Source organism: Balaenoptera acutorostrata, unplaced genomic scaffold, assembly GCF_949987535.1.
Source record: "Balaenoptera acutorostrata unplaced genomic scaffold, mBalAcu1.1 scaffold_606, whole genome shotgun sequence".
Classification (NCBI taxonomy): domain Eukaryota; kingdom Metazoa; phylum Chordata; class Mammalia; order Artiodactyla; family Balaenopteridae; genus Balaenoptera; species Balaenoptera acutorostrata.
In genome coordinates, this window is record NW_026646305.1 from 145763 (window position 1) to 171825 (window position 26063).

At 44.1% G+C, this 26063-nt stretch overlaps 1 protein-coding gene across 1 annotated transcript; it reads right to left on the bottom strand.

Annotated features, from left to right (window-relative positions):
- Positions 1–26063, bottom strand: LOC114236132 (potassium channel subfamily K member 13). Its single transcript, XM_057539550.1, has 3 exons — positions 26040–26063; positions 21446–21569; positions 1–893 (listed from the first exon to the last, which is right to left on the bottom strand). The coding sequence occupies exons 1-3, from the start codon at positions 26061–26063 to the stop codon at positions 1–3; spliced, it is 1041 nt and encodes a 346-aa protein (XP_057395533.1).

The following is a 26063-nucleotide window of genomic DNA, read 5'->3' on the forward strand; positions in this document are numbered from 1 at the left end:
CTACCTGTCCCCGCTGGTCTCTGCCAGCCTGTTGTTCATTATTGCAAAGGCTCCTACCCCCCCTGAGAATTCATCGTCCAGTGACAGAGTGCTGGTCTGGTGGGGGCAGCCATTGGCCATTTCGGACAGCTGCTTCTGGAGGATGGCTAGTGAGACCTTGTTGGCCGCCAAGAAGTCCTTCATGGAGATCATCTCACCCGAGAGACGCCGCCCATCCGTGTCACTCTCTCTGACTCCATCCGTTTCTATGGAGATGTTGCACCGGTTCTGGACAGTGCCTGGCATCACCACGTTCCTCCGGGACTGCAAGAGTCGTCTTTGGCATTGTTGGCAGCACCCGCCATCCATCTTCCTCAGGATCCAGTTCATGGACTGTTTAATGAGGATGGAGATGACATTGAACAAGGAGTAGATGCAGCAGACGCCCATGAGGATGAAGACGAAGTTGGCGAAGCGGTAGAGGCCCTGGCTGGCATACCGGGCGTTCTGGCTGCTGACGAGGTCCCCAAAGCCAATGGTGCTGAAAGCCACAAAGCAGAAGTAGAGTGCGTCGAAGTAGCTCCATCCTTCCACGGAGGTGTACATGGCGGACGCGCAGCAGGAGATGAGGAGGGAGGCCATGCACAGGATCAGCATGACATAGTACACGGAGGGCTTCCAGCCAGCCGAGCGGTCCACCTCACCTTTCCCCGGGTTATTCAGGCTCTGCTGGGGCAAGGCCCCCCGCCTCCGGAGCTGCCGCTGGTGGCACGATTTCATGATGCAGGCGATGACGGTGATCAGGCGCTCCAGGAAGAGGTTGAAGAACAGGATGGTGCTGGAGCACCCGAGGAGGCCATAGAAGATCAGAAAGATTTTTCCTTCTACTGTGGCTGGAGTCGTCATCCCAAACCCTGCAGGAGACACAAATCAGAGGAGAGTGAGGGAGATCTTTGCCGTGAATGGGGTCAGTCTTGGCTTTGATGGCTGGCAAAGGACCTGAAGAAACAGTTTGGTAAAAGCACTCTGTCCTAGCCTTTCTAGGAACGAGAGGGAGAATTCTGACTTGCTGTTGAAGACACTAAGCGTTGTTCAGAGCTGGGCTGCTCAAAGCGCACATGGTGCCACAGTGCAAATCAGAGAAAGGTACCTCTTCCTCTGAGTGGATACCACCAGTGACAGTGGCTTGGTGATGAGAACGTGGGCTGGACTTCAGCCTCCCCTCCCGATTCTGCTAGATGTCCTCATACAGTAGATGACCTGAACAACCATACTTAACAGACGTTGTTCAGAGAGATAAACAAAGGCTCATACAAAGAAAAGTCTTACAGAGTTCATTTATTCTATAAACACTTATTGGCTGCCATTCCAGGAATGGGGACTAGAACTGTGGAAAAAGATAGATCTGGCCCCTGCCTTCATGGAGCTCTAATGGAGTGAAGTGATTACTATATTTTGTGATGTGTTGTGATAAGCGTGGTGCTGGAGAATGTTCAGGGTCTTATGGGAGCTATTAAGAGGGAAACCCATCTCAGACTTGGGGTCTAGGAAGACTAAACAGGGAGAACCTAAAGCTAAAGAGGAGTTAGGCAAGGCAAGGAGGGTGCATGTGTGTGTGTGCGTGTGTATATGTGTGTGTGTGTGTGCGTGTGTATTTGTGTGTGTGTGTGTGCGTGCGTGGTGGTGGTGATGTTTCAGGCAGAGAAACAGTACATGCCAGCATATATGGAAATGAACAATTTGCTCAAGATTTTCCGATCTTTAAACAAAACTCTCATGCTTTGGGAGTGGTAACTGAGGTGTTAGTTGTTATAGTTTGATAACATATAAAAAGTCTCTCTTGCCTTTGTCTCTTACTGTTCACAGTTTTGACTTCCTTGACCTTTCTACCCCTACACACAGATATGTTAGTAAGAATACCAACTGTAGGACAGTGGACATCACTGAGAAAAAGGAGAAACGGAAGAAAAATACACTCAGTATTTCTCACTCAGGGGCACTAATCTTCAGCCCACTGTGAGGGACACGAATTTCTTCCAAGCAAATGATTCAGTAAACATGAGCAGTCTGATTTGTTTGAGGGGATGGGCATCAAAGTCCTTCTGAAAATAAACACCATCTGAAAAATAAGTACTCATCATGCCACCCTGGGTTCAGTTTTTTTATTCAAGTCAAACCTCCTTGTTTGTATTTTTTCTTTTTTCTTTTTTTTTTTTTTTTTAAGGATAACTTTAATTAATTTATTTATTTTTGGCTGTGTCGGGTCTTCGTTTCTGTGCCAGGGCTTTCTCTAGTTGCGGCAAGCGGGGCCCACTCTTCATCGCGGTGTGCGGGCCTCTCACTATCGCGGCCTCTCTTGTTGCGGAGCACAGGCTCCAGACGCGCAGGCTCAGTAGTTGTGGCTCACGGGCCCAGTAGCTCTGTGGCATGTGGGATCTTCCCAGAGCAGGGCTCGAACCCGTGTCCCCTGCATTAGCAGGCAGATTCTCAACCACTGCGCCACCAGGGAAGCCCTGTATTTTTTCTTTATTATCAAGCTCAGTTTCCTAACCGGGGCCACATCATTGGGATCTCTAGGATTCACCCATTATCCTCTTTCCTGATAACACCCTGCTATCATCTAGCCAACACTTTTCTTTGCTGCCACAGCTCAGCCCATGGCTGCCTCCCAGTGCATCCTGGGACGTGGTCAGATCGGACCTCGCGATTTGTGAGCTTCTGGGATTATGACCTCCTGCTCCCTCTTGTGGAGCCAACGGGCCACCTTTCCCAAACACCTAGGTGTGCATACTGTGTTACCATTTAGTTTTCCAAGTAAATTCAATTTTCCTTTCTCAGCATACAAGGGTCTATCTAGGGTAGGAAATTAACAATGTATAGCCAAGAGCCTGCAGGAAGATACTGATTGCTTTTTAGTGGGATGGCGTGGAGTGGAATGGGCGATCAGGTAAGGAAGGAGCAAGGGACAGGGAATAATTCCACTGGGAGTTACAGCCCTGGCCCTTAATGGTAGAGAGAAAGTCAGACCACCATCTCTTCTCTGGGAACTCTTGTTCTGAAAATTAAAGGCCTTTAGTGACTCTTGGCAGTGTAGGTTTCATTTATTAGATATCTTCATTATGATGTAAGGAAATTCTCTCTTTGCTGTCTTTTCTCTTGTTAGTAACTTTAATTCTTATCCCCAAGCTTGAGTTGCAAGGAGGCAGTTGAAGTAGTGGAGAATTAAGAAAAAACTTAGTGAGTTTAAGGACTGAGCTGAGAGCAGTGTCTTCTTCTACCCAGTCTAAAGAACATGGAGGCGTGACCAAGGTGTGGAGTGATTAGTTCCTGATTACTTAGGGCTGCGGGGGGAACCTCCTCTGGCTCAGTGAATTCCTGAAACCAGTAAAGCTTGTGAATGCTTCTGCACTAAGAAGATATAAAAATGAAAGCTGGAGCCCTTGCCCCAAAGCTGTAAGGCTAGCAGAGTATTGCAGCTCTCTTCATTGAAACAGAACTGAGGCAACACACAGGAAAAAGGAGAAACGTTTATCTGCAGCCATTTACTGACCCAACAACATTCCAAAAAAAGGATAAAGTTATTGAAAATAGGGAAGGCCCAAGATACCCTGAGAAAACCATAATTCAAAAAGACACATGCACCCCAATGTTCACTGCAGCACTATTTACAGTAGTCAGGACATGGAAGCAGCCTAAATGTCCATCAACAGAGGAATGGATAAAGAAGATGTGGTACATATATACAATGGAATATTATTCAGCCATAAAAAGGAATGAAATTGGGTCATTTGTAGAGACGTGGATGGACCTGGAGTCTGTCATACAGAGTGACATAAGTCAGAAAGAGAAAAACAAATATTGTATATTAACGCATATATGTGGAATCTAGGAAAATGGTACATATGAACCTATTTGCAGGACAGGAATAGACACAGACATAGAGAATGAACATGTGGACACGGTGGGGAAGAGGGGATGGAGATTGAGATTGACATATATACACTACCATGAGTGAAACAGGTAGCTAGTGGGAACCTGCTATATAGCACAGGGAGCTCAGCTGGGTGCTCTGCAGTGACCTAGTTGGGTGAGATGGGGGGTGGGGTGGGAGGGAGGTCCAAGAGGGAGGGGATATGTGTATACGTATAGCTGATTCACTTTGTTGTGCAGTGGAAACTAACACAACATTGTAAAGGAACTATACCCCAATAAAAAACAACAATAACAACAAAAAACAATTCAACAGGGCAGCTCATTTTTTGAGCTGTATTTGTTAAATTAAAAAAATATATTAAAAAAAGGGAAGGCCCAGAGGTAACAACAGGTGTATATGTGGAGGAGTGAGGGGAGGCATTTGCCAACAGAGAGCTTTCTTGTGTAACACAAGACTCAAGTGGGCAAATGTTTTCTTTTACAAAATGTTCCTCTGATCCCAGAAGGAACTTAATGATTTTCCTCTTGGACAGCAGAGAAGCAGGAGTAATGAGTAGCTCTCAGTCAAAGGTAAGAACAATTATTTATTGAGCATCTGTTAAGGTCAGGGGCAGCACTAGTTGTCTGGGCCACACAATGATGGCCTGGACAAAGTCCTTGGCCTCCAGGAGCCCATCATACAGGCTGGGACAGATAAACTGCTGTCTACAAAACAAGGCAGAGTGAGTCAAGGGCCAAAGTAAAGGCACAGTGGTGCTATCCTGGCTTCAGGGTCCCGAATGCAGCCTCACTTGGGATGAATGACTGAGATCCATATAGGTTTGTTGCTGAAGCCAGCTGACAAGCTTGATAAGCTGATTTTTTTCCAATGACTGAGACTTCTAGTGATTTTGCAACATGTTCCAGGGATTTAAAATCTCTATATTCTATCTTGTTTGTTTGGTTTTAAAACATTCAATTTTATGAAAGAAAGGATAACTTGTGACTTTTGATTACCTACACTATTTGCTTGATCACGACCATCTTTTCAATCAGCAAAAATGACAGATGGCACAAGTGGTGTTATTCATAGAAGCAACGGGAGACAGCTTCCTAATATTTGCAGTTAGAGGTGTTGCCATAGCTTTTACTACTCTCAGAGCTTAACAGTGTGTCAGCTAATAATGCAGGCTTTTTCATAGAAAGTCTCCCACTTTTTTGAGTCCCATAATACTGAGCATTACGGATCCCTTGGACTGGGAATAATAAGCCTCAGGGTCCTCCTTAGTGGAGGAAAAGGACACAGGCATTATCAAAGGCCTGCCCTCTGCCAGGTATCACTGACTCCTAATACCCAGGCCCGCTCCCGGGTGTACAGGTGTAAAGCCAGAGTTAGAACCGAGATTTATCTTGTCTCCCAGGCCTGTGATCTTTCCACCTGCCTAAGCTAAGTGAGTGAAACCACTGTCAGGTGTACACACTGTAAGTAGAACTGAGAGAGGGAAATTAACCAAGCGGCTAAGTTCCATGCTTTACCTAGACACCCAGACTGCAGTAGCTGCCAGATCTGGTACCCAAATCAGGGGATCGGCTGAATCAGAAGCTGAAACCCTACAGTCTTCACTTACATTTCTGAATGTACGTGTGCCTCTCCCGACCAGTGATGCCATTAAATCGGTTTTAAAAACCTGTTACATCCCATGCATTCGGTCTCTTTGTATTTCATAGGCACACAAATGAATCTGATTGTCACAGGTGGTGCTTTTCAATATACAGTTTCTTTCCTGTGCTTCAAGCCTGAAGTCATCCGATTTGTGTCCAGCCCCTGAGTCTGGGAGCAGATGAGCTAGCTGACTGGGGATCAAGGGCACATGAGTTTGGTTTGGAGGCCAAGGGAGCTCGCCTGGCAGTCTTCTTCGGCCGAGCTCCCTTGGCCATTTCAGATCGGGTTTTTTTGTTTTTTTTTTTTAAATGAAGGTTTGTGGCATCCCTGCATTGATCAAGTCTGTTTATTTATTTATTTATTTATTTATGGCTGTGTTGGGTCTTCGTTTCTGTGCGAGGGCTTTCTCTAGTTGTGGCAAGCAGGCGCCACTCTTCATCGCGGTGCGCAGGCCTCTCACTATCGCGGCCTCTCTTGTTGCGGAGCACAGGCTCCAGACGCGCAGGCTCAGTAATTGTGGCTCACGGGTCTAGTTGCTCCGCGGCATGTGGGATCTTCCCAGACCAGGGCTCGAACCCATATCCCCTGCATTGGCAGGCAGATTCTCAACCGCTGCGCCACCAGGGAAGCCCTCAGATCTGTTTTAATGTGCTCCTGGGACCAAACCAGGCTCCCTGGTGTCCTTGGGGCCAGGAATGAAGCAATTAGGCACTGCCAGCGTCCCGGTCAACCCCAAAAGAGCCCTTCACTTAGACCATGAAGAGAGGAGAATAGGTCTGCCGTCTCCCACCCTTTTATGCGTATAGTGTCAACTACATATTCTTTCAAAAAATTAGTCAAGGTGAAAAATCAAAAAGCTTTGCATTATATTTTTCAAATATACACAGAGGTAGAGAGACTACTATAATAAGCCCTCATTTCCCAGTTTCAGCAATTGTCAAAATCTTGCCAATCATGTTTCTCCTATCCCACCCTACCCCCTTTATTTGCTGGAATTTTTAAAAGTAAATCCCAGACAGCATGCCATTTCATCCATTAATAATGATGCATCTGTAACTGATAAGGACTTTTTTTTCCCAGTATAACCACTATGTCGTTATCACACCTAACGAAATTAACACTAACTCTTTAACATCAATACCCAGTCCACATTTCAGTCTCTCAAAAATATATTTTTACAGACCATCTGTATGAATCAGGATCCTAACGAGGTCCACGCAGTATATCTTTTAAGTCTCTTTCATTTGTTAACAGTCTCCCTTTCCATTTTTTTTTATGCCATTGACTTGTTGGGCAAATGTGTCCTGTAGACTTAAATCATAATTTTTTCCAGAAACATTTGGAGAAAAATGTATATTATGAGAGTGACTTCAGATGCAGCAGCAAATCTCAAACATTGCATGGGGACATACAAATTGGCATAAACTGTCTAGAAAGCAATTTGGGAATATGCATGAGACATCTTAAAAATATTTATATCTTTCTCTCTGTTTTTTTTTTTTGTTTTTAGGAATATATCCTCCAAAGTATTAGAAATGTGACTAATTATGTACAGTGATGTCACCCTGTCTTTACTTTTAATAATGAAAATCTTAGCAACCTAAGTGTCAGATAACAGGGCAAAGACTAAATAAAAGTAGCCATTAAAATTACACATACATAACAGAACTAAAACAAATAATCCTAAAATCTATATGGAAACATAAGAGGCCCAGAATTGCCAAAGCAATCCTGAGGAAAAAGAACAAAGCAGGAGGCAAAACCCTCCCAGACTTCAGACAATACTGCAAAGCTACAGTAATCAAACAGCATGGTACTGGCACAAAAACAGACATAGGGATCAATGGAACAGAATAGTGAGCCCAGAAATAAACTCACACACCTACAGTCAATTAATCTTTGGCAAAGGAGGCAAGAATATAAAGAAAAGACAGTCTGTTCAGCAAGTGGTGCTGGGAAAGTTGGAAACCCACATGTAAATCAATGAAGTTAGAACACACTCTCACACCCTACACAAAAATAAACTCAAAATGGCTTAAAGATTTAAATATAAGACATGACACCATAAAACTCTTAGAAGAGAACACAGGCAAAATATTCTCTGACATAAACCATACCAATGTTTTCTTAGGTCAGTCTCCCAAGGCAATAAAAATAAAAGCAAAAATAAACAAATGTGACCTAATCAAACTCATAAGCTTTTGCACAGCAATGGTAAACAAAATGAAAAGACAACTTGCGGACTGGGAGAAAATATTGCAAATGATGCGACCAATAAGGGCTTAATTTCCAAAATGTAGCAGCTCATACTCAGTAATAAAAAAACAAAAAACCCAGTCGAAAAAATGGGGAGAAGACCTAAATAGACATTTCTCCAAAGAAGATATACAGATCGCCAATAGACACATGAAAAGATGCTCATCGTTGCTAATTATTAGAGAAATGCAAATCAAAACTACAATGAGGTACCACCTCACACCAGTCAGAATGGCCATCATTAAAAGTCTACAAGTAATAAGTGCTGGAGAGGGTGTGAAGAAAAAGGAACCCTCCTGCACTGTTGGTGGTAATGTAAATTGGTGCAACCACTACAGAAAACAGTATGGAGGTTCCTCAGAAAACTAAAAATAGAGGTGCCATATGATCCAGCAATCCCACTCTTGGGCATATATCTGGACAAAACTGTAATTCGAAAAGATACCTGCATCCCTATGTTCATAGCAGCATTATTTACAATAGCCAAGACATGGAAACAACCTAAGTGTCCACTGACAGACGAATGGATAAAGAAGATGTGGTCCATATAAATAATGGAAAACTACTCAGCCATCAGAAAGAATGAAATAATGCCACTTGCAGCAACGTGGATGGACCTAGAGATTATCATACTAAGTGAAGTAAGTCAGAAAGAGAAAGACAAATACCATATGATATCACTTATATGTGAAACCTAAAATATGACACAAATGCATTTATCTACAAAACAGAAACAGACTCACAGATAATAGAGAACAGACTTGTGGTTGCCAAGGGGGAGGGGGATGTGGGAGGGATGTAGTGGGAGGTTGGGGTCAGCAGATGTAAGCTTTTATATATAAAATGGATAAACATCAATGACCTACTGTATAGCACAGGTAACTATATTCAATATCCTGTAATAAACCATAATGGAAAAGAATATGAAAAAGAATATATACATATACATATATATGTATAACTGAATCACCTTGCTGTACAGCAGAAATTAACACAACATTGTAAATCAACTATACTTCAATAAAATAAATTTTTAAAAATTCTGTATACATAAGATATATATATTATGTACAAAATAAGCTATAAGGACATATAAACAGGGAATATAGCTAATATTCTATAATAACTATAAATGGAGTAGAACCTTTAAAAATTGTGAATCACTATATTGTACACCTGTAGCTTATATAATATTGTACATCAACTATGCTTCAATTTAAAAATTACATATACAAATAATTTTTAATGACTAGAGAAAATGTTAAGTGGAAAAAAGCAGAGCCAAAGTGTGTCTGCAGAATGACTCAAGCCTGGGACATCCTCATTAAATATTTGTTGGATGAAAGAATAAACTTTACAAAATATATTTATACAGCTATATATATTGTAGCAGTTAGGGTGCTTTTGGATGCCAGTAACAGCAAATCATAAGTAGGGGTGGCTTAAACATGAAGGGGATATATTATCTCATAGAACATGAAATTTGGAGATAGGGCAGCTCCAGGAACGGTTAATCAGGTGGCTTTCGAACATCATCTATGAACCAAGATCATTTCACCTTTCTGGCTCTGGCTCCATCAACATGTCGGCTAGTTCCCCCTCCACGCCAAAAGCTTCAGGAGTTACCTCCTCACACATCAGTGTCCAGAGTCAGAACATGTTGTGTTCCTGCCTTGTTTATGTCTTTATTGGAGAAGAGAATCCTTTCCAGAAACCCCCTGGCAAAATTCCCATTGTATACCATTAAGCAGCACCAAGTCACACATCCACTTCTCAAACCAGTTATCTACAGGAGGAATGGATTTCCTCTTAGACTGGTCAGGGTTTACCAGCGCCCCTGAGGAAGAGACGGACCCCAAAACAGGCAATGTCTGCCACAAACATACACAGAAAAAAACAAAATAAAGGGAAAGACACAAAAGTCTTAATCGGTTATTTCAGGGTGGTGATAATATGGGTGATGTAATTCTTTCTTAATGATTTATATCGTTTATTACCTTTAAACTGAGAAAAATATGTTATACTATTCTGGAACGTTTCCTTAGATTGCAGGTAAACACCTGCCCAGAAGAAGCATTCCTCTTGATTCATCTCCTTAATACACCGAGAAATCAAACTTTGACTTGAATAAATGTTTTCATAATCTTTTTTTAAAATTTTTATTGGAGTAGAGTTGATTTACAATGTTGTGTTAGTTTCAGGTGTACAGCAAAGTGAATCAGTTATACATATACATATACCCACTCTGTTTTTTTTGGGGGGGGGTTGGTTTTTTTAAAAACTATTATTTATTTATTTATTTGGCTGCGTTGGGTCTCTTGCTGCACGTGGGCTTTCTCTAGTTGCAGCGAGCGGGGGCTACTCTTCGTTGTGGTGCGCGGGCTTCTCACTGCGATGGCTTCTTTTGTTGCGGAGCACGGGCTCTAGGAGCACGCGCTTCAGTAGTTGTGGCACACGGGCTCAGTAGTTGTGACTCACAGGCTCTAGAGCACAGGCTCAGTAGTTGTAGCACACGGGATTAGTTGCTCCGCAGCATGTGGGATCTTCTTGGACCAGGGCTCGAACCCGTGTCCCCTGCATTGGTAGGTGGATTCTTAACCACTGCGCCACCAGTAAAGTTCTTTTTTTTGGTGTTTGATTCAGAAATGTTAAGCCTCTTTGTGTGGGATGAAAGAGGTTTCATAGGGGTTTGTGGGTGTTTTTTTCAAAAGACCCTCCAATTTCAATTGGGAAGGAAAAAGGGGGCAAGAGCAGACCCCATGGATTATTCTTGGGGGGGAGGTTGGGGGGTGGGGAGTGGGTTCCAATGATGGAAGAGTCAAGGGTCTCACCAGGCACACTATCTCTACACAGCCTTCACGTCCAAGTTTTTGCGTTACAGGTGAGGAAACTGAGGCACCAGTAAGCCAGGTAACCTTCATGAGTGGTGCTTGGCCTGAACCCAGGTTCTCCATCCAGACTGCCCTCCTTTACTCTTGTTGCCTGTGGTCAACTATTTCCAGAGATGATTTTGAGCTAACTGCTCCCATCCCTGTAAGCACTTACTGGTCCTCCCATCAACAGGGGAAGCCTACTTCGCTTCCCCGTGAATCTTGGGTGACCTTGAGACTTGCTCTGATCACCAGAATGTGGTAGAAGTGAGGCTGTACCAGTTCCAGGCTTAAATGGTAAGAAGCCCAGCAGTTCTGTCTTTCTGTCTCTGGATCCATGAGTTGCCGTGTAAGAAGCGTGACCCCTCAGCTGGAGAAAGAGGCCCGGCTCTCCCCAGCCATTCCAGCCTCCCCAGATATTGAGTAAAGCTATCTTGGACATTCCAGCCCCAGTCGAACTCCAAGTTGAATGCAGTTGTATGAGTTATACCAGCTGATACCTGATGGAACCAAAGAACCACCAGCTGAGCCCAACAGATCCACAGAATTATGAGAAATGTCCATGGTTGTTGTTTAAGCCACTACTTTGGAGCAGTTTGCTACATAGCAAGCAATGGATAATGAAATGACTTTTCTCTGGGACTTGCAGTTTTTTCACCAGGCATCTTCTCTATTTCCCTGCCCCTCCAGCTCCTCCCTCCATTTTTTTTTTTTTTTTGGCCGCACTGTGCGGCCCGGTTCCTAATAGGCCATGGACCGGTACCCCTCCTCGGCCCGGGGGTTGGGGACCCCAGCCCTATGGCATAGATTTTCATAACAATATTCATAGTGCTAAACAGCCACCTCTTTTTAAAATTTTAATTAATTAATTAATTAATTAATTGATCTATTTTTTGGCCACATAGCATCTTAGTTGCAGCACGCAGGGTCTTCGTTGAGGCATATGGGATCTTTCGTTGCAGCGTGGGCTCTTCGTTGTAGCGCACGGGCTTCTCCCTGGTTATGGTGCATGGGCTTTTCTCTAGTTGTGGCCTGTACGGGTTCTCTCTCTCTAGTTGTGGCGTGCAGGCTCCAGGGTGCGTCGGCTCTGTAGTTTGCGGCACGTGGCGTGCGAGCTCAGTAGTTGTGGCGCTCAGGCTTAATTGCCCCGCAGCATGTGGGATCTAGTTCCCGGACCAGGGATTGAAGCCTCGCCCCCTGCATTGGCAGGTGGATTCTTTACCCCTGGACCACCAGGGAAGTCCCAACAGCCACGTCTTGAGAATGGATTCCAGAAGAGATGCTTCCATTGATGGCTAACTGCTGCTAGGGTATAAACTGAAGTTAACGTACACAACACACACTTACCTGTTTATAGTGAAGTGTTTAATGGTAAATGACCACTCAAACAACACAATAACACCAGAAACTGCTTGTGTTAACACCCTGTCAGGATTTTTATATGATAAGCCAGGGTTTGAACCCTCTAATGGAAAGCTGTGGTTGTGTACCAAATGTTGACACGCCCTGCAGGAGAGAAACAACTTTCGTTCACCTCACACTTGAGGCACCCCTGTACTAAGGCAAAGGAACAAGAGGATGACTCATCCTTTTTGAAGACCTTCTAAAACTTTTAAAAAGTCACTCCTTTCCCATCCTAAACACTTTGTTGAGTTCTGTAAGAAAGAATTCTGCCAATAAACAGAACATCCCTTTGGCTCTTTGGCTTGATGGGATTTCACATGGCACCATGTTTGTGGTCACCCTAATCTTCCTTATACAAACTAAAAAGACAGTCCCTATTAATTAGTAAAATCAAGCTAAGAATGTCTCTCCTTTGACACGGTTCTTTCTTCACAACCAAACACTGGAAAATTACCAAGAAGGAACGATGGGGTGCGAAACTGGCTTTCTCTGGCCTCTTTCAGTTTTCCTTCCTGGTCCAGCATTGTGCCCTGTGGCTCCCATGTGCATAATAAATCAGGGCTGCTCAGCAGAGCCTCGGTCCTGCAGGGGAAGAGCCGCCCCAGGAGGGATGGCGCAGGCCCTTCAATTCCACCCAGGTCCTGGCGTCCAAGCCCTGTCTCTTCCCTCACATGTTTGGAAACGAGCTGGAGGGATGGGTGACAAGTTTAAGTAAGTGAACTGCTATTTACTGAATAGTTAGATGGGTAAAACCTTGTCTTAGCTACTTATATTAAATGTTTAGAAGATCGGACCCTGTCCCTTCAGAGAAAGAAAGTAGAGTGTGTTAGTAATTTAAAAAAAAAAGCACTCTGGAGTGCCAGAATGGTGATGAGGGTCCCTTAAAAGAAACTTGGGATAATGAGAAACTGGGAGGATACCTTAGGACGCTAGTACAGGAGGTGAGCGGGGAGAGGCGTGCAGGTACATGAAGGGGTGGAGAGGTCACCCGTGCTTCCCAGGCTCTTGAAAGTGTGGATAGGGCTTCCCTGGTGGCACAGTGGTTGAGAATCCACCTGCCGATGCAGGCGACACGGGTTCAATCCCTGGTCCGGGAAGATCTCACATGCCGTGGAGCAACTAAGCCCACGTGTCACAACTACTGAAGCCCATAAGCCTGGAGCTCGTGCTCCGCAACAAGAGAAGCCACAGCAATGAGAAGCCTGTGCACCGCAACGAAGAGTAGCCCCCAGTCGCCGCAATTAGAGAAAGCCCGTGCACAGCAACGAAGACCCAATGCAGCCAAAAATAAATAATTTTTTTAAAAAAGTGTGGATAAAGTTTTACGTATCTTCTAAAGAGCATGCTTAAAGACAGAGGTTTAAAACATGAGGGTCAAATGTTCACAGTCAAAAGTTACTTCCTCTTGGATAGGTTCTAGATGTTGAGGAGAGAGCCACTGCAAGGTCAGTGTTGATGTGACAGTCAAGTGAGGCAACATTTCAGTATTTGTTAGGTTCCAAACACTGTGCTAAGAGCAGGGGCAGGGTGGGGGGTAATTAGAGGATAGAACATCAAACCTGGTCCAGGAGATCAAGTACTAGAAACAACACACAAGAAGGAAACCTGTACCAGGTTGTGTATCAAGTAGACTCCTTTACCGAGTCACCTGCAGACGACATAAAACCTGGATGGAAAACTTCTGTCAAGCTTCAGGAAGGATGGAAGGTCTGATCACACCTTTATTTACAGTCTGAAAAATAACCGAGAAGTGAATAAGGTAGAAGGAAACTACGGTCACTTAGGACAGAAGTCTTGAACTTAAGTACACATGAAAATTCCCTGAGGAACTGGTTAAAAACTGGGGATTTCCAGGCCTCACCCCCAGAGATTCTGATTCAGGAGGTTGAATGGGGCCAGAAAACCTACGTTTAAACCAGCACCCATAGTGATTCTGATAAAAGGGCTGCAGACCCCACTCAGGAAAACACCACCAGCTGGGTTCAGAGCACAGGGGGCAGGAGGGTTGGAAACAAAAGTCATGTCTGCCTGGGAAGATTCTAAAGTAGGGCCCCCCATTTTCCCTGCCAAAACCCAGTAAAGGACTGATACCTCTGGGGTCCTAAAGGCAAAAGCAACCCATTTTCTTTTGTATATTAATATACAATGCAGAAAACACTGCAGATGGTGCATTATATCAAAATGAGCTGTCTTCAGAAGTTCTGGATTAGCTGTGGGACCATGGCAGCTGCAGACATGATGGCAGCTGCTCCCCTTCCTTTGGATTGAAATGACTTCCAAAGTAATCCAGGATATTTTTAGAATGTGCTATTTTTTAGGATTATGACACACCTCTCTCATTTTGTTAACAGTAGAGCATCCTTGACAAAAGATTATGATATCATATGTAGTAAAGATTAAACTATTTTCCAGGTAACTCTGAACTAAGGGATGTTTCTAAACTCTTTAGCAATAAGTAGTTTATAAGTCAAAAATAAGTGACTGGGCTTCCCTGGTGGCGCAGTGGTTAAGAATCCGCCTGCCAATGCAGGGGACACGGGTTCGAGCCCTGGTCCGGGAAGATCCCACATGCCGCAGAGCAACTAAGCTCGTGCGCCACAGCTACTGAGCCTGCGCTCTAGAGCCTGTGAGCCACAACTACTGAGCCCAAGTGCCACAACTACTGAAGCCCATGCGCCTAGAGCCCGTGCTCCACAACAAGAGAAGCCACCGCAATGAGAAGCCTGCGCACCGCAATGAAGAGTAGCCCCTGCTCGCCGCAACTAGAGAAAGCCCGCACACAGCAACGAAGACCCAACACAACCAAAAATAAATAAATAAAATAAATAAATTTATAAATAAATAAATAAATAAATAAATAAATAACTGACTGATGTCCTAACTATAAAAGCAGAAAACGGGGGTGTGACCAAAAAAGGATTCTTTAAATCATTTGCATTACTTTAAGTCACAGTAAGTTTTGTACTCAGAAGGTAACAAAATTGGCCTCGTGGGAATCAGACTACGTCAGCTCCCGAAGAGGAATTTTACAAATTTCATTTCCCTGAGAGATCCACGGAGTCATGGGGGCGTCAGCTCTGTGTTTAGTGCTGTCTCAAGCTCTCTGCCTCCTCACAAACATTTAGCTAGTGTGACAGCTGGAATAAATGCTATCATTATTTCTGACTTTACCCTCATTTTCAAGGGGGAAAATCATTTGATTTACTTATCTCAAGTGGGTGTCCCAATTCCAGGGCTTCTTAATTTTTAAGTAGCGAAACTACTCCTTAAAAACAAGCACCTAGGGGCTTCCCTGGTGGCGCAGTGGTTGAGAGTCTGCCTGCCAATGCAGGGGACACGGGTTCGAGCTCTGGTCTGGGAAGATCCCACATGCCACGGAGCAACTAGGCCCGTGAGCCACAACTACTGAGCCTGCGTGTCTGGAGCCTGTGCTCCGCAACAAGAGAGACCAAGATAATGAGAGGCCGACGTACTGCAATGAAGAGTGGCCCCCGCTTGCCGCAACTAGAGAAAGCCCTCACACAGAAACGAAGTCCCAACACAGCCAAAAATAAAAATAAAACAAAACAAACAAACAAACAAAAACCAAGCACCTAGGGACTTCCCTGCTGGCGCAGTGGTTAAGAATCTGCATGCCAATGCAGGGGACACCGGTTCGAGCCATGGTCGGGGAAGATCCCACATGCTGCAGATCAACTAAGCCTGTGTGCCACAACTACTGAGCCTGCACTCTAGAGCCCGTGAGCCACAACTACTGAGCTCGCGAGCCACAACTACTGAAGCCTGTGCACCTAGAGCCCGTGCTCTGCAACAAGAGAAGCCACTGCACTGAGAAGCGCGCGCACTGCAACGAAGAGTAGCCCCCTCTCGCCGCAGCTAGAGAAAGCCCGTGCATGGCAACAAAGACCCAATGCAGCCAAAAATAAATAAATAAATAAATAAATTTATTTAAAAAAAAAAACAAGCGCCTGTAATTATGTTCTCTGTTGAACAAAATTGCCCTCCCCAAGACTACAAAGAAATGGTTCAATTAAGTAGTATGTTAGCACAACACAGGTGGCAACTGATGAAAGGTGCCTTTTCTTCAACATGAGTGAGAGGATCTGGCTGCAAGACATTATGAAAATGATACCTTTATTTTAATGGATATCCAGATAAAGCACAAGCAAATCCACCTGCCTTTTTGAATTTCTTGCTGCTGCGGAGAGGGATGTAAGGTTCTCCTGGAGTGGTGGTAGCTGGTGTACACAACAGTGATGCCCACCTGTTCTGCTTGACCTGGGATGACTCCCAGCCCACCTTCTCAACACCTCGCTCCTCCCACAGCAGCAGCCTTTTAGCTCCTTTGTGGGATCCTAGTGCTTCTAGAAATCTGGTGTGAAAGTCAAAGACCTACAGAATATTGATGTTTCTCTCGCTTTTAGGGTTTTACTTAGATGTATGATGTAACAAGGATGAAAGAAGCATGGCCCAGGCAAGCTAAATGACAGAATCATATAAGACTGAAGAAATCAATGTGTTATTTGTACTATCATAATATATGTTCCTCCCCAGTCTGTACCGCTTCCCTAGAGACTCATGAAATTTCCTACATGTTACGGACTGAATGTTTGTGTCCTCTGCAAATTTATATGTTGAAACCCTACCCCCTCAACGGGATGCATTAGGAGGTGGAACCTTTGGGAAGTAAACAGGATTAGATGAGGTCATGAGGGTGGAGCCCTCATGATGGATTAGTGCCCTTATAAGATTCACCAGAGAGAGCTAGTTTCTTCTTCTCTGCTCTCTACCACGTGAGGATACAAGGTGAAGACAGCAGTCTGAAACACCTAAGGGGGCTGTCACACCCAAGAACCCAACCAAGCTGGCACCCTGATCTTGTAATTCCAGCCTCCAGAACTGAGAGAAAGAAATCTCTGTGGTTTATTAGTCACCCAGTCTATGGTATTCGTTATAGCAGCCTGAGCTAAGACAGTATGTTACTACTGTACCCATACCTACCCTGCATTACCTACAATTTCCTAGAAACATTTGGCAAACATCCTCATGTTTGCAAAGAAAAGTAGCTCTAGGGAATCAAAGCTCCCTACAGCAAATCAAGTGTTTTTCTCCTTTTTTTCCCTTCCTTCCTTTGCTTCTAGTCTCCTACCTTCCATTTCTTTGAAAAAGTCTTTAGAGACTCAAACCTCATTCTTTGTAGAGGCACCTTCTGGGCTGTACCTAAATGAGTCACTGCTCTGTAATAAACTGTGCTTTGAGGGGCTCTGTTGGGGCCTTTTCTTAAAAACATTTAATTTTGATATTATTAGTTCCAGAAAGCAATTATAACTTTCTTTTGCCCAAAGCCAGTCGAGAACCCATTTCAGAAAGCACCATGACACTTGTGGCACAAATGGAATTGGTATAATAACTGCCAGTGGAGCTGTTTGAAAATAGTATAACAAAATGGTATTTTAGCTAGTCATGGGGAAAGAAAGGGCTAATTCATTAAGACTGATTTTTCCACTGAGGGAAAAAACACTGAAGACAATCACTTCCTGTGAACTCAGGCTATTAACCCAAATGCGAGGGTCTCTGGTAAGTTACTTCAGAAAATGGAAATGTGAACTTAAAACTTGGAGAACAAGTCTGAGGTGCCCAGTGCAAACCAGAATTCAGGTGCACCCTGAATCTGATGTGCATCTCGTCAATCACACTGTTTATGCTGAGCGGCGTCAGATATGATGGCAAAATCATAGGGCTGGAAAAGGGCAAAGGCACTGGTTACCCACTGGGGGATGGGAAGAGGAGTGAGCAGCTGCACATTCAGACAATAGGCCTTGAAGAGAATGATTTAAACCCTAAACTTGATTTCAGGGACTCTCCTATCTGAGTGTACTGTCACTGGAGGCTTTCTGGAGTTGACACAAAGAGATTTTCTTCTGATGACATCATTTCTGGTTTAACTGGCAAAACAGGCTCTACGATCAAAGTCCACCTAATTTGCCCATTTCTCCCTTAAAATTATGCTACACTTCTACCTTTCTCTTCTCTCCCATGTGCATGTGAAGTATTCCTTCTCCTTGACAGGTCACCTGGGTTCTTCTCTTTGCTTACTCATCCATGCAACAAACATTTACTGAGTGTGTACTATGTGCCAGATACTGAGCTAATTGGTATCAGTAAATAAGATATCACCTCTCAGCTTCCTTCAACTATATTTCTTCCAGAATTTATACTTTCTTTCTCTACCAATTTCTGCTTCATTGCCTACATTTTTCATGTTCATTGGCCTTTTGTTTCTCTTCTTTTGTGAATTCCTATTCATGCCTAGTCCATTTTCCAATTAGGGTATCTATTGTTTTTCTTATTGATTTGTGAGAGCACTTCATAGATTTTTAAGAAATTAACTTGTCATCTTTTACATATGTTGAAATAGTTTTCCCAATTTATGTCTGTCGTTTATTTTTACATGTTTTGTTGCTATGCCAAACTTTAACTTTTATGTAGGAAGATCTATCAGTTTCCATCAATCTTCTTTTGTGGCATTTGGCTTTAGGAGTCCTGGAGAGAGAAGTCCTTCCTTACCCCAAGAATATACTGGTATTCACTTACAGTTTGAATTTTAAAACTTGATAATCATTCCTCTTTATCTGTAGGGATCTAACATTTAAAAAATACTAGTTCGTTTTTCTCAGTACTATTTTTAGTTAAAATTTTTATTGAGATATTGCAAACTGATAAGCAATCATAAGAAATAATAGTGTGTTTATACTTTACCCAGTTTTTTGCTAACACTTTGCAAAACTACAGTGTAATATCATGACCAGGATATTAACATTGCTATAACCTACCATCTTATATTTACGTGTTGCCTTTTTTACTTGTACTCGTGTGTGTGTGTATGTGTACTTAGTTCTACACAACTTTGTCACATGTGTAGGCTCTTCAGCATCATTTTTAAATAGTCCATTCTTTTTCCACTCTCTTGAAATTTCATTTTTATCAGAGGCACCTTTCTTAAATTTGTTTCTGGATTATGTATTTTGTTCCATTGATCTGTCTATGCTGGGACTGGTACCCCAAACCCAAACAGTTCTCCTTTTTTAATATCCGTGAAGACTCTTCCCTCTTCCTTGTCCCCTCTTCTCTTCCTCCTTTCTCCTTTTTCTTTTCAAAAATGCCCAGCTTATTTCATGTCCAATTTCCCTGATGAGCTTTAGAATTATTTGGTTAAGTTCCAGAAAAGATATTTGGATTTTTGATTAGAGTTGCCTTATGTTTAGAGATTCATTTGTAGAGAAATGACATCCTTACTAAATTGAGTTTTCCCACCAGGAAAACTATCCGTTTATAGAAATCTTTAAAAAATAAGCCTTAGTAGAATTTTGTAATTTCCTCATATAAATCCATCACAAATATTGTCGCACTGAATTCTGTTTCTTAGCTTTTGTAGGTGATGTGAATGGAGTCTTTCCCTCTACCATATATATTTTTTTGGTTGTCTGTTTTCTTATTGACTGTTTTTATTGACGCATAGTTGATTTACAATATTATATTAGTTTCAGGTATACAACTTCCTGATTCAATACTTATTATAAAAATTATACTCCATTTAAAGTTATTATAAAATATTGGCTGTATTCCCTGTGTTGTACAATATATCCGTGTAGCTTATTTATTTTATACATATTAGTTTGTACCTCTTAATCCCCTACTCCTATCTTCCCCCTCTCCCCCGCCCTTCCAACTGGTAACCACTAGTCTGCTCTCTATATCTGTGAGCCTTTATTTTTGCTATATTCACTAGTTTGCTTTATTTTTTAGATTCCACATATAAGTGCTATTATACAGTATTTGTCTTTCTCTGTCTGACTTATGTCACTAACCATAAGACCCTCCAAGTCCATCCATGTTGCAGCATATGGCAAAATTTCATTCTTTTTTAAGGCTGAGTACTATTCCATTGTGTATATATACCATATCTTCTTTATCCATTCATCTGTTGATGGACACTTTGGTTGCTTCCATATCTTGGCTACTGTAAATAGTGCTGCTATGAACAGGGGGATGCATGCATCTTTTCAAATTAGCATTTTCATTTCTTTGGATATATACCCAGGAGTGGAATTGCTGGATCATATGGTAGTTCTATTTCTAGATTTTTTTATGAGCCTCCCCCTCCCCTCCACAAGAAAAACCCCCAAACAAAACCAAAACATATGTCCTCATCCTTCAAGGCCCTTGCCAACTGCCTTTCCTACTTCTCTCAGGCCCTGACCTCACCGTGTTAGTTATTGATGAACTCTTGCCCATTCCTAGTCTGTGAGCTCAGCACAGACCAGATACTCTAAGCTTTAAAGTTTAACTTTTAATTAAAAAACCAGCTCTCTCTTTGTGCTTTTGAATCTTCTGGATGAGTTTCTCTGCAAAGGCAAAAGAGAATGGTTGGTGTAGGTTCAACAGAGAGATTTCTTCAACCTGGCTGAAGTGACTTGAGGCCCAAAAGGCAGCAGAATTTATCTGAAGGGGCAATTTGTCCCATCAACGTCCAGATTTTTGTGGTTGCCTGATAGCTCCCTTGGAATATACTTCTCTTCTGCTCTCCACACAAACAATTTCTCTCTTTCTTCTTCTTCTTTTTTTTTTCTTTTTTCTTTTGGCTGCACTGCGCAGCTTGTGGGATCTTAGTTCCCTGCCCAGGGATCAAACCCAGGCCTTGGCAATGAAAGCACTGAGCCCTAACCACTGGACGTCCAGGGAACTCCCACAATTTCTCTTGCTAATCTGGGTGTTCTTATTTTGCTGTGGCCTGAAGGCCTGGATTGAGTTCCTGATCAGCACTTCTTTGTATTCTGTTAGACTTTAAGCTCCTTAAAAGCAGAGTCTTGTCCTTCAGCCTTCCCACTCCGGGGACCACCCCGCCACACACACACACAATGGCTAAGAACACGAAGCCTGAAGTCAGTCTGTCTGGGCTCAGATCTGAGCCCCATCACTTCCCCAAGGACACTCAGCTAGAAAGGGATGCAGAGAGGGTTTGATCATTATCTTAACCTTGAGCAAATTATTTAAACTATGCCTTGGTTCCTTCATCTGCAAAAGCAGGTAGTAACAACACCTTCCTCATAGGGTTTTTGTGGGGATTAAATGACCTAATACAGGCAAAATGCTCGAGTGGTGCCCTCAAGTTTGAAGAGTTAGTCCTCTAGAGGGGCCGCTGTTACTGACATATGGGGCCAAGCATCGTGCCTTGCACAGTGTTTGCTAAGTGATGCTTTCTGTAAACTTCAGTGTTCATCGTGCGCCTTGGGAAAACTCCTTACATAATCCCAATGGCCTAATCCCACGGTACACTTGACACCCACCATCCTGCCCTCACCATGGCACCTGGAATAGCATTTCCACTCATATTTGACTGGAGCCAGCCACCAGTAACAGACAGCGTACAGTGGCCGCACTGCCCGCTGACTGGCCGTGCACATGGCCCTGAGAGCGGCGGGCGCCTGGAAGGAGAGGAGGGCCAGATGCTGAGTCTGTGGGCCCCATTTCTGATTTCTAACCTGCGCAGAAAGGCTGTGGCTGTGCCGGTTGAGGGGTCCAGGAGTTCTCACAGGTGCACTCCTCCAACCCGGGCCCCAAAGACTCCCTCAAGCCCAGCTGGAACGGCTCCAGTGTCAAGTGCTCAGAGAGGCCTTCCTTGGATGGCCTGTGCCCTCTGTGGTTATCTTGCATGTTAGGCTCTTTACACATCTCCCCCAGTAAAACGTAAGCTTTGTGAGGGCTGGGACCTTGTCTGTCATGTTCCCTTACCCATTCTCAGCACCAAGCAGGCATGAGGTAGATGTTTGCCCAATACTTGGAAAGAAGGCAGGTAGATCACAACCTCCCTCCTCCCCCCCGACCCACTCACCCACTCCTGCCTCAAACACTGTGCTCCAAGACGCCTTCCCTAAACTATTATATGTAAGATGGATAAACAACAAGGTCCTACTGTAGAGCACAGGGAACTATATTCAATATCCTGGGATAAACCACAATGGAAAATAATATATAAAAAAAGAATGTCTATATGTACATAACTGACTACTTTGCTGTACAGCAGAGATTGGTACAACATTGTAAATCAACTATACTTCAATAAAACAAAACAAAACAAAACAACAACAACAACAAAAGAAGCCTTCCCTGATTCTCCAGCTCCCAGAGCGGCACTACCACTGCACACAGCTCGGTCTGCTGCCATATCCCTACAGAGCAAATAGCCTGAGCTTCTCCATGGACGGAGCCTTTCTTTACCGTGGTCGGTCTTACTCATTTTTCTCTAGTTGTTGGGAGCCAAGAAAAACAGACGTGAAAGCAAGAGTGTGAACTATTCAAAATTGGGCCTGTGCCCATCTTTATGTCACACCCTTGTCCCTCTGGCCCCCAGGGGCTGGCCCAGCACTGGCCACATGCACGGGTCAAGGCGTTACGTCAAATTGTGAATGCTTTCTTTTAGGAACTTTGACTTAGCCCACCTTCCCCCTTCTATCAGGGATAGAAAATAAACAGTCTTCGCTCTCCCACCTCTTTCCCTGATGGACACAGGCTGGGAGGGCACGTTAGTGGGGACAGACAGAACACGGCCAGCCTCGCTCTGGTATCTTCCCACAGCTTTTCATTGGAGGTCCCTGGTGCTCTGGGCACCCTTCTCTCTGGGCCAATGACAGGTCTGCTCTGGCTGTGGTCACCTCCCTTCCGATTCAAAGGCTTGTTCAGCTCAGTCAAGGGCATGGGACCCAACCTCATCAGAACGATTTCCCAGGGATGGGGGGTATCTATCGCCATTGCCATCTGATCCATAGCAAAATAAATAAGGTATTTTTTCTTGGTTACAGTATGCCTGACTACTAAAACAGGACAACTTTAATGGGATAGAAGCACAAGTAAAGGAGACTGTTTATCCAGAATGAGTCTTGGTTCAATCAATATTTTGGTTAACTGAGGGTTACAATAGATAGCAGACACACGTGCAATTATCAAAGTTCATCAAAATGTGTTTATCACACAAATTCTGCCAGATTATATTTAAAACTATCTTCGATGGCTCAGATGGCATTTCAGATTCTTGCAGTAAATCAGAATCGTCAAAACGATCATAAATTCTTTTGAAACAGCACTGATGGGAGTGTCTGATTATATGAGATTTCTTGTTGCTCGATATCCAGTAAATGCATTTCCTACAATTATTTGTAGGTAGAATAAAATCTAGTTTATCCAGAATCCAAATATACACATTTATGCAACATGAAAAGGCACAACCACTGGACTGGGGCCAAATACAGTCAACTGGAAAGATGCCCTTGAGAGACAGTCAGGACTGAAAGGATCCCACATGGGAAGAGGAGAGGGGAAACCTCCCGCACTGGGAGGCAGTGGAGAGCCATGGTGAAGAGCATGGACTCGCCTTCTGCTTCTGCCACTAATGCTCGGGGTGACCTTGGACATGGCATTTAACCTCTCTGTGCCTCAGTCTCTTCATCTGTAAAATGGGATGATAATAATAATACCCCACAGGACTGTTGGTCAGTGTAAGCGAAATGAATATATAATGCACCCACCTCTCCCCTTGTTGTAGATCCTCATGTGCCTCCCCCATATTCCTTGAATATTTTAGTCCCTGGCTTATAGTTGTCAACCTTTTCAGTACTACTCCTGTCACAATTATAGATGGTTTCAGTATACCTATGGAAGAGATGAACACCCTGGCACGGCCTCTCACTTCTAGGACCTCCTTCTTTGGCGTACTGAATCACTCCCTTCATTTGCCTTCCATGACAAAAGGCTCTTCTGGTTTTCTTCCTAACTCATTGGCTTCTCCTTTTCAATCTCCTTTGCTAGCTCTCCTTTATCTGTCTGTCTTTTAAGTGTCAGGGAGCCCCAGCCCTTGGTCCTTGGGCTTCTTCCCTACTCTATATTGATTCCCTTGATGATTTCATCCAGTGTCATTGATTTTGAATGCCATCTAAATGCTAATGTCTCCTAGATTTCGCCTCTAGTTTGAACCTGTTCCCTGAACTCCAGACTTATATATCCAGCTGCCTATTTTCCTTTTCCACTTGGACATGTAACAGTGATGTCCCCAGTGAGGTCCCAAATCGAATTTCCGACCGTGCCTTCCAACCTGATCCACCCACAGTCTTTCCTCTTTCAATAAATAGTAACTCTATCCTTCCAGTTACTCGGGCCCAAAACAGTCATCCTGGATCCCCCTCTTTCTCTGACACTTCACAGGCAATCTGTCAAGAAATCCTGTTGACTCTGTTTCCAAAATATAGTCAGAACCCAATTCCTTACTAACACCTTCCCTGCCACCATGCTGGCCCAAGATTTTCTTATGTCTTCTCTGGATACTTACAGTAGCCTCTTGACTGGTCTCCCTGCTGCTGTCCTTGAAACATCCTACAGCAGCCAGAGGTACCCTTCTGAAATATGTGAGCTCACACACTCCTTGGTCCCAAACCCTCCAGTGACCCCCATTCACCAAAGTCCTTACAAGAACCTACAAAGTGGACCCAATCTGCCCCCTCCTTAATTCACCTCCGACTTCTCCAGCCCCTCTACTCTTCCAGCCCCAATGGCCTCCTTGCTTCTTCTACATCCCAGGCCCACTCATGCACCTTTTACTCTCTCTGCTTTTCCCCTGGATAGCTGCAAGATTCACCCCTTCACCTCTTTTCAGGGCTTTATTCAAATGGGTAGGGGAGCAGGCACTGTGGGTAGGAGAACACAGCACTGTGGTAGGAAAGCCCATTGCAGGCTTGGTAGAGATCACTCAGGATTGTTGGCAAGGGCAGAAAATTCCAGTGGTTTCAGGTCAAACCAAAGAGAACATGAGCTACCTAATTATAGCCAGGTAGAAGCAAAGTACAAGAATCCGGACAGAGGTCAAGGCACAGGGACACATCAGAGATGAGGGACCAGGTAGAGGTCAGAATCCAAATGGAACTAACCACATGAGGTGGCAGGTCCATGCCAGGACCCGCTCACCATCACCTGGAGCCCCCAGGACAGAGGCTGTTTGCCCTTGCTCTAAGCACCTTTCTTGGTGGGTACATAAAGCCTGCCAGGTGTCACTGCTCTTGGGAGAAAGGCTGGGAGCACAGGCCATGTGGCTGCAGCTGCCACACCTGAAGAGGGCTCCCTGCCTCTGAATCTTCTTCACGGCTAGGAGGCCTGCAGGTTGCAGCCCGTGTTTCCTCCCACAGTTCCCCTTCCAGTTCTCATGACATCAGATGGAGGACCTTGAGCAAACAGGAAATCTATTCGTACCACAATATTCACGGACTACCCACTGCATGCCAGGCTATGGGCTGTGCACTGAGATCATGAAGAAATAGTAAACCCAGTTCCCACCTGCAAGTGCAGTGGTGAAGACAGAAACATACCAAGTATAAGTGAATGATAATAATAATAATAGCAACAGTTTACTGGGTGCCAGGCTCTGTGCTCTGAGCTTTACATGGATTATTTTATTTTAGGAGTCCATGAGGTAGGTACTACTGGTATTATTATTCCCATTTTACACATGAGACTTATGGGGGGTAAAATAAATTGCCCAGAGTCACATAACCGATAAGACGCAGAAGCAGTAAGAGAAATACAGTCTTTTGGACTCCAAAGCTGTTTCCTAATCAGTAAACCCTGCTGACTTTTGGGGTGCTAGGTGGTACTGCGGGGAGACCCCTAACTCTGACTGGGTTTAGGGAAAGGCCAGGGGAGGAGTGTCGGGGACATCAGAGAAGGCTTCCCCTGGGAGGCGGATGCAGGATGCCTGAGCTGAGCGGTCTAGGTGAAGAATGATGGGAGCAATGTTCCAGGCCAGGGAACTTCCAGTGCCTAGGAAGGGGCTCAGAAAGAGCATGGTGTGCCCAGGAAAGTGCCAGCAGGATGGGGATGGAGACAGAATGTCAAGGTCCAGATCAGGCCCTTACGATGATGTAGTCCAGCAAGGCCAT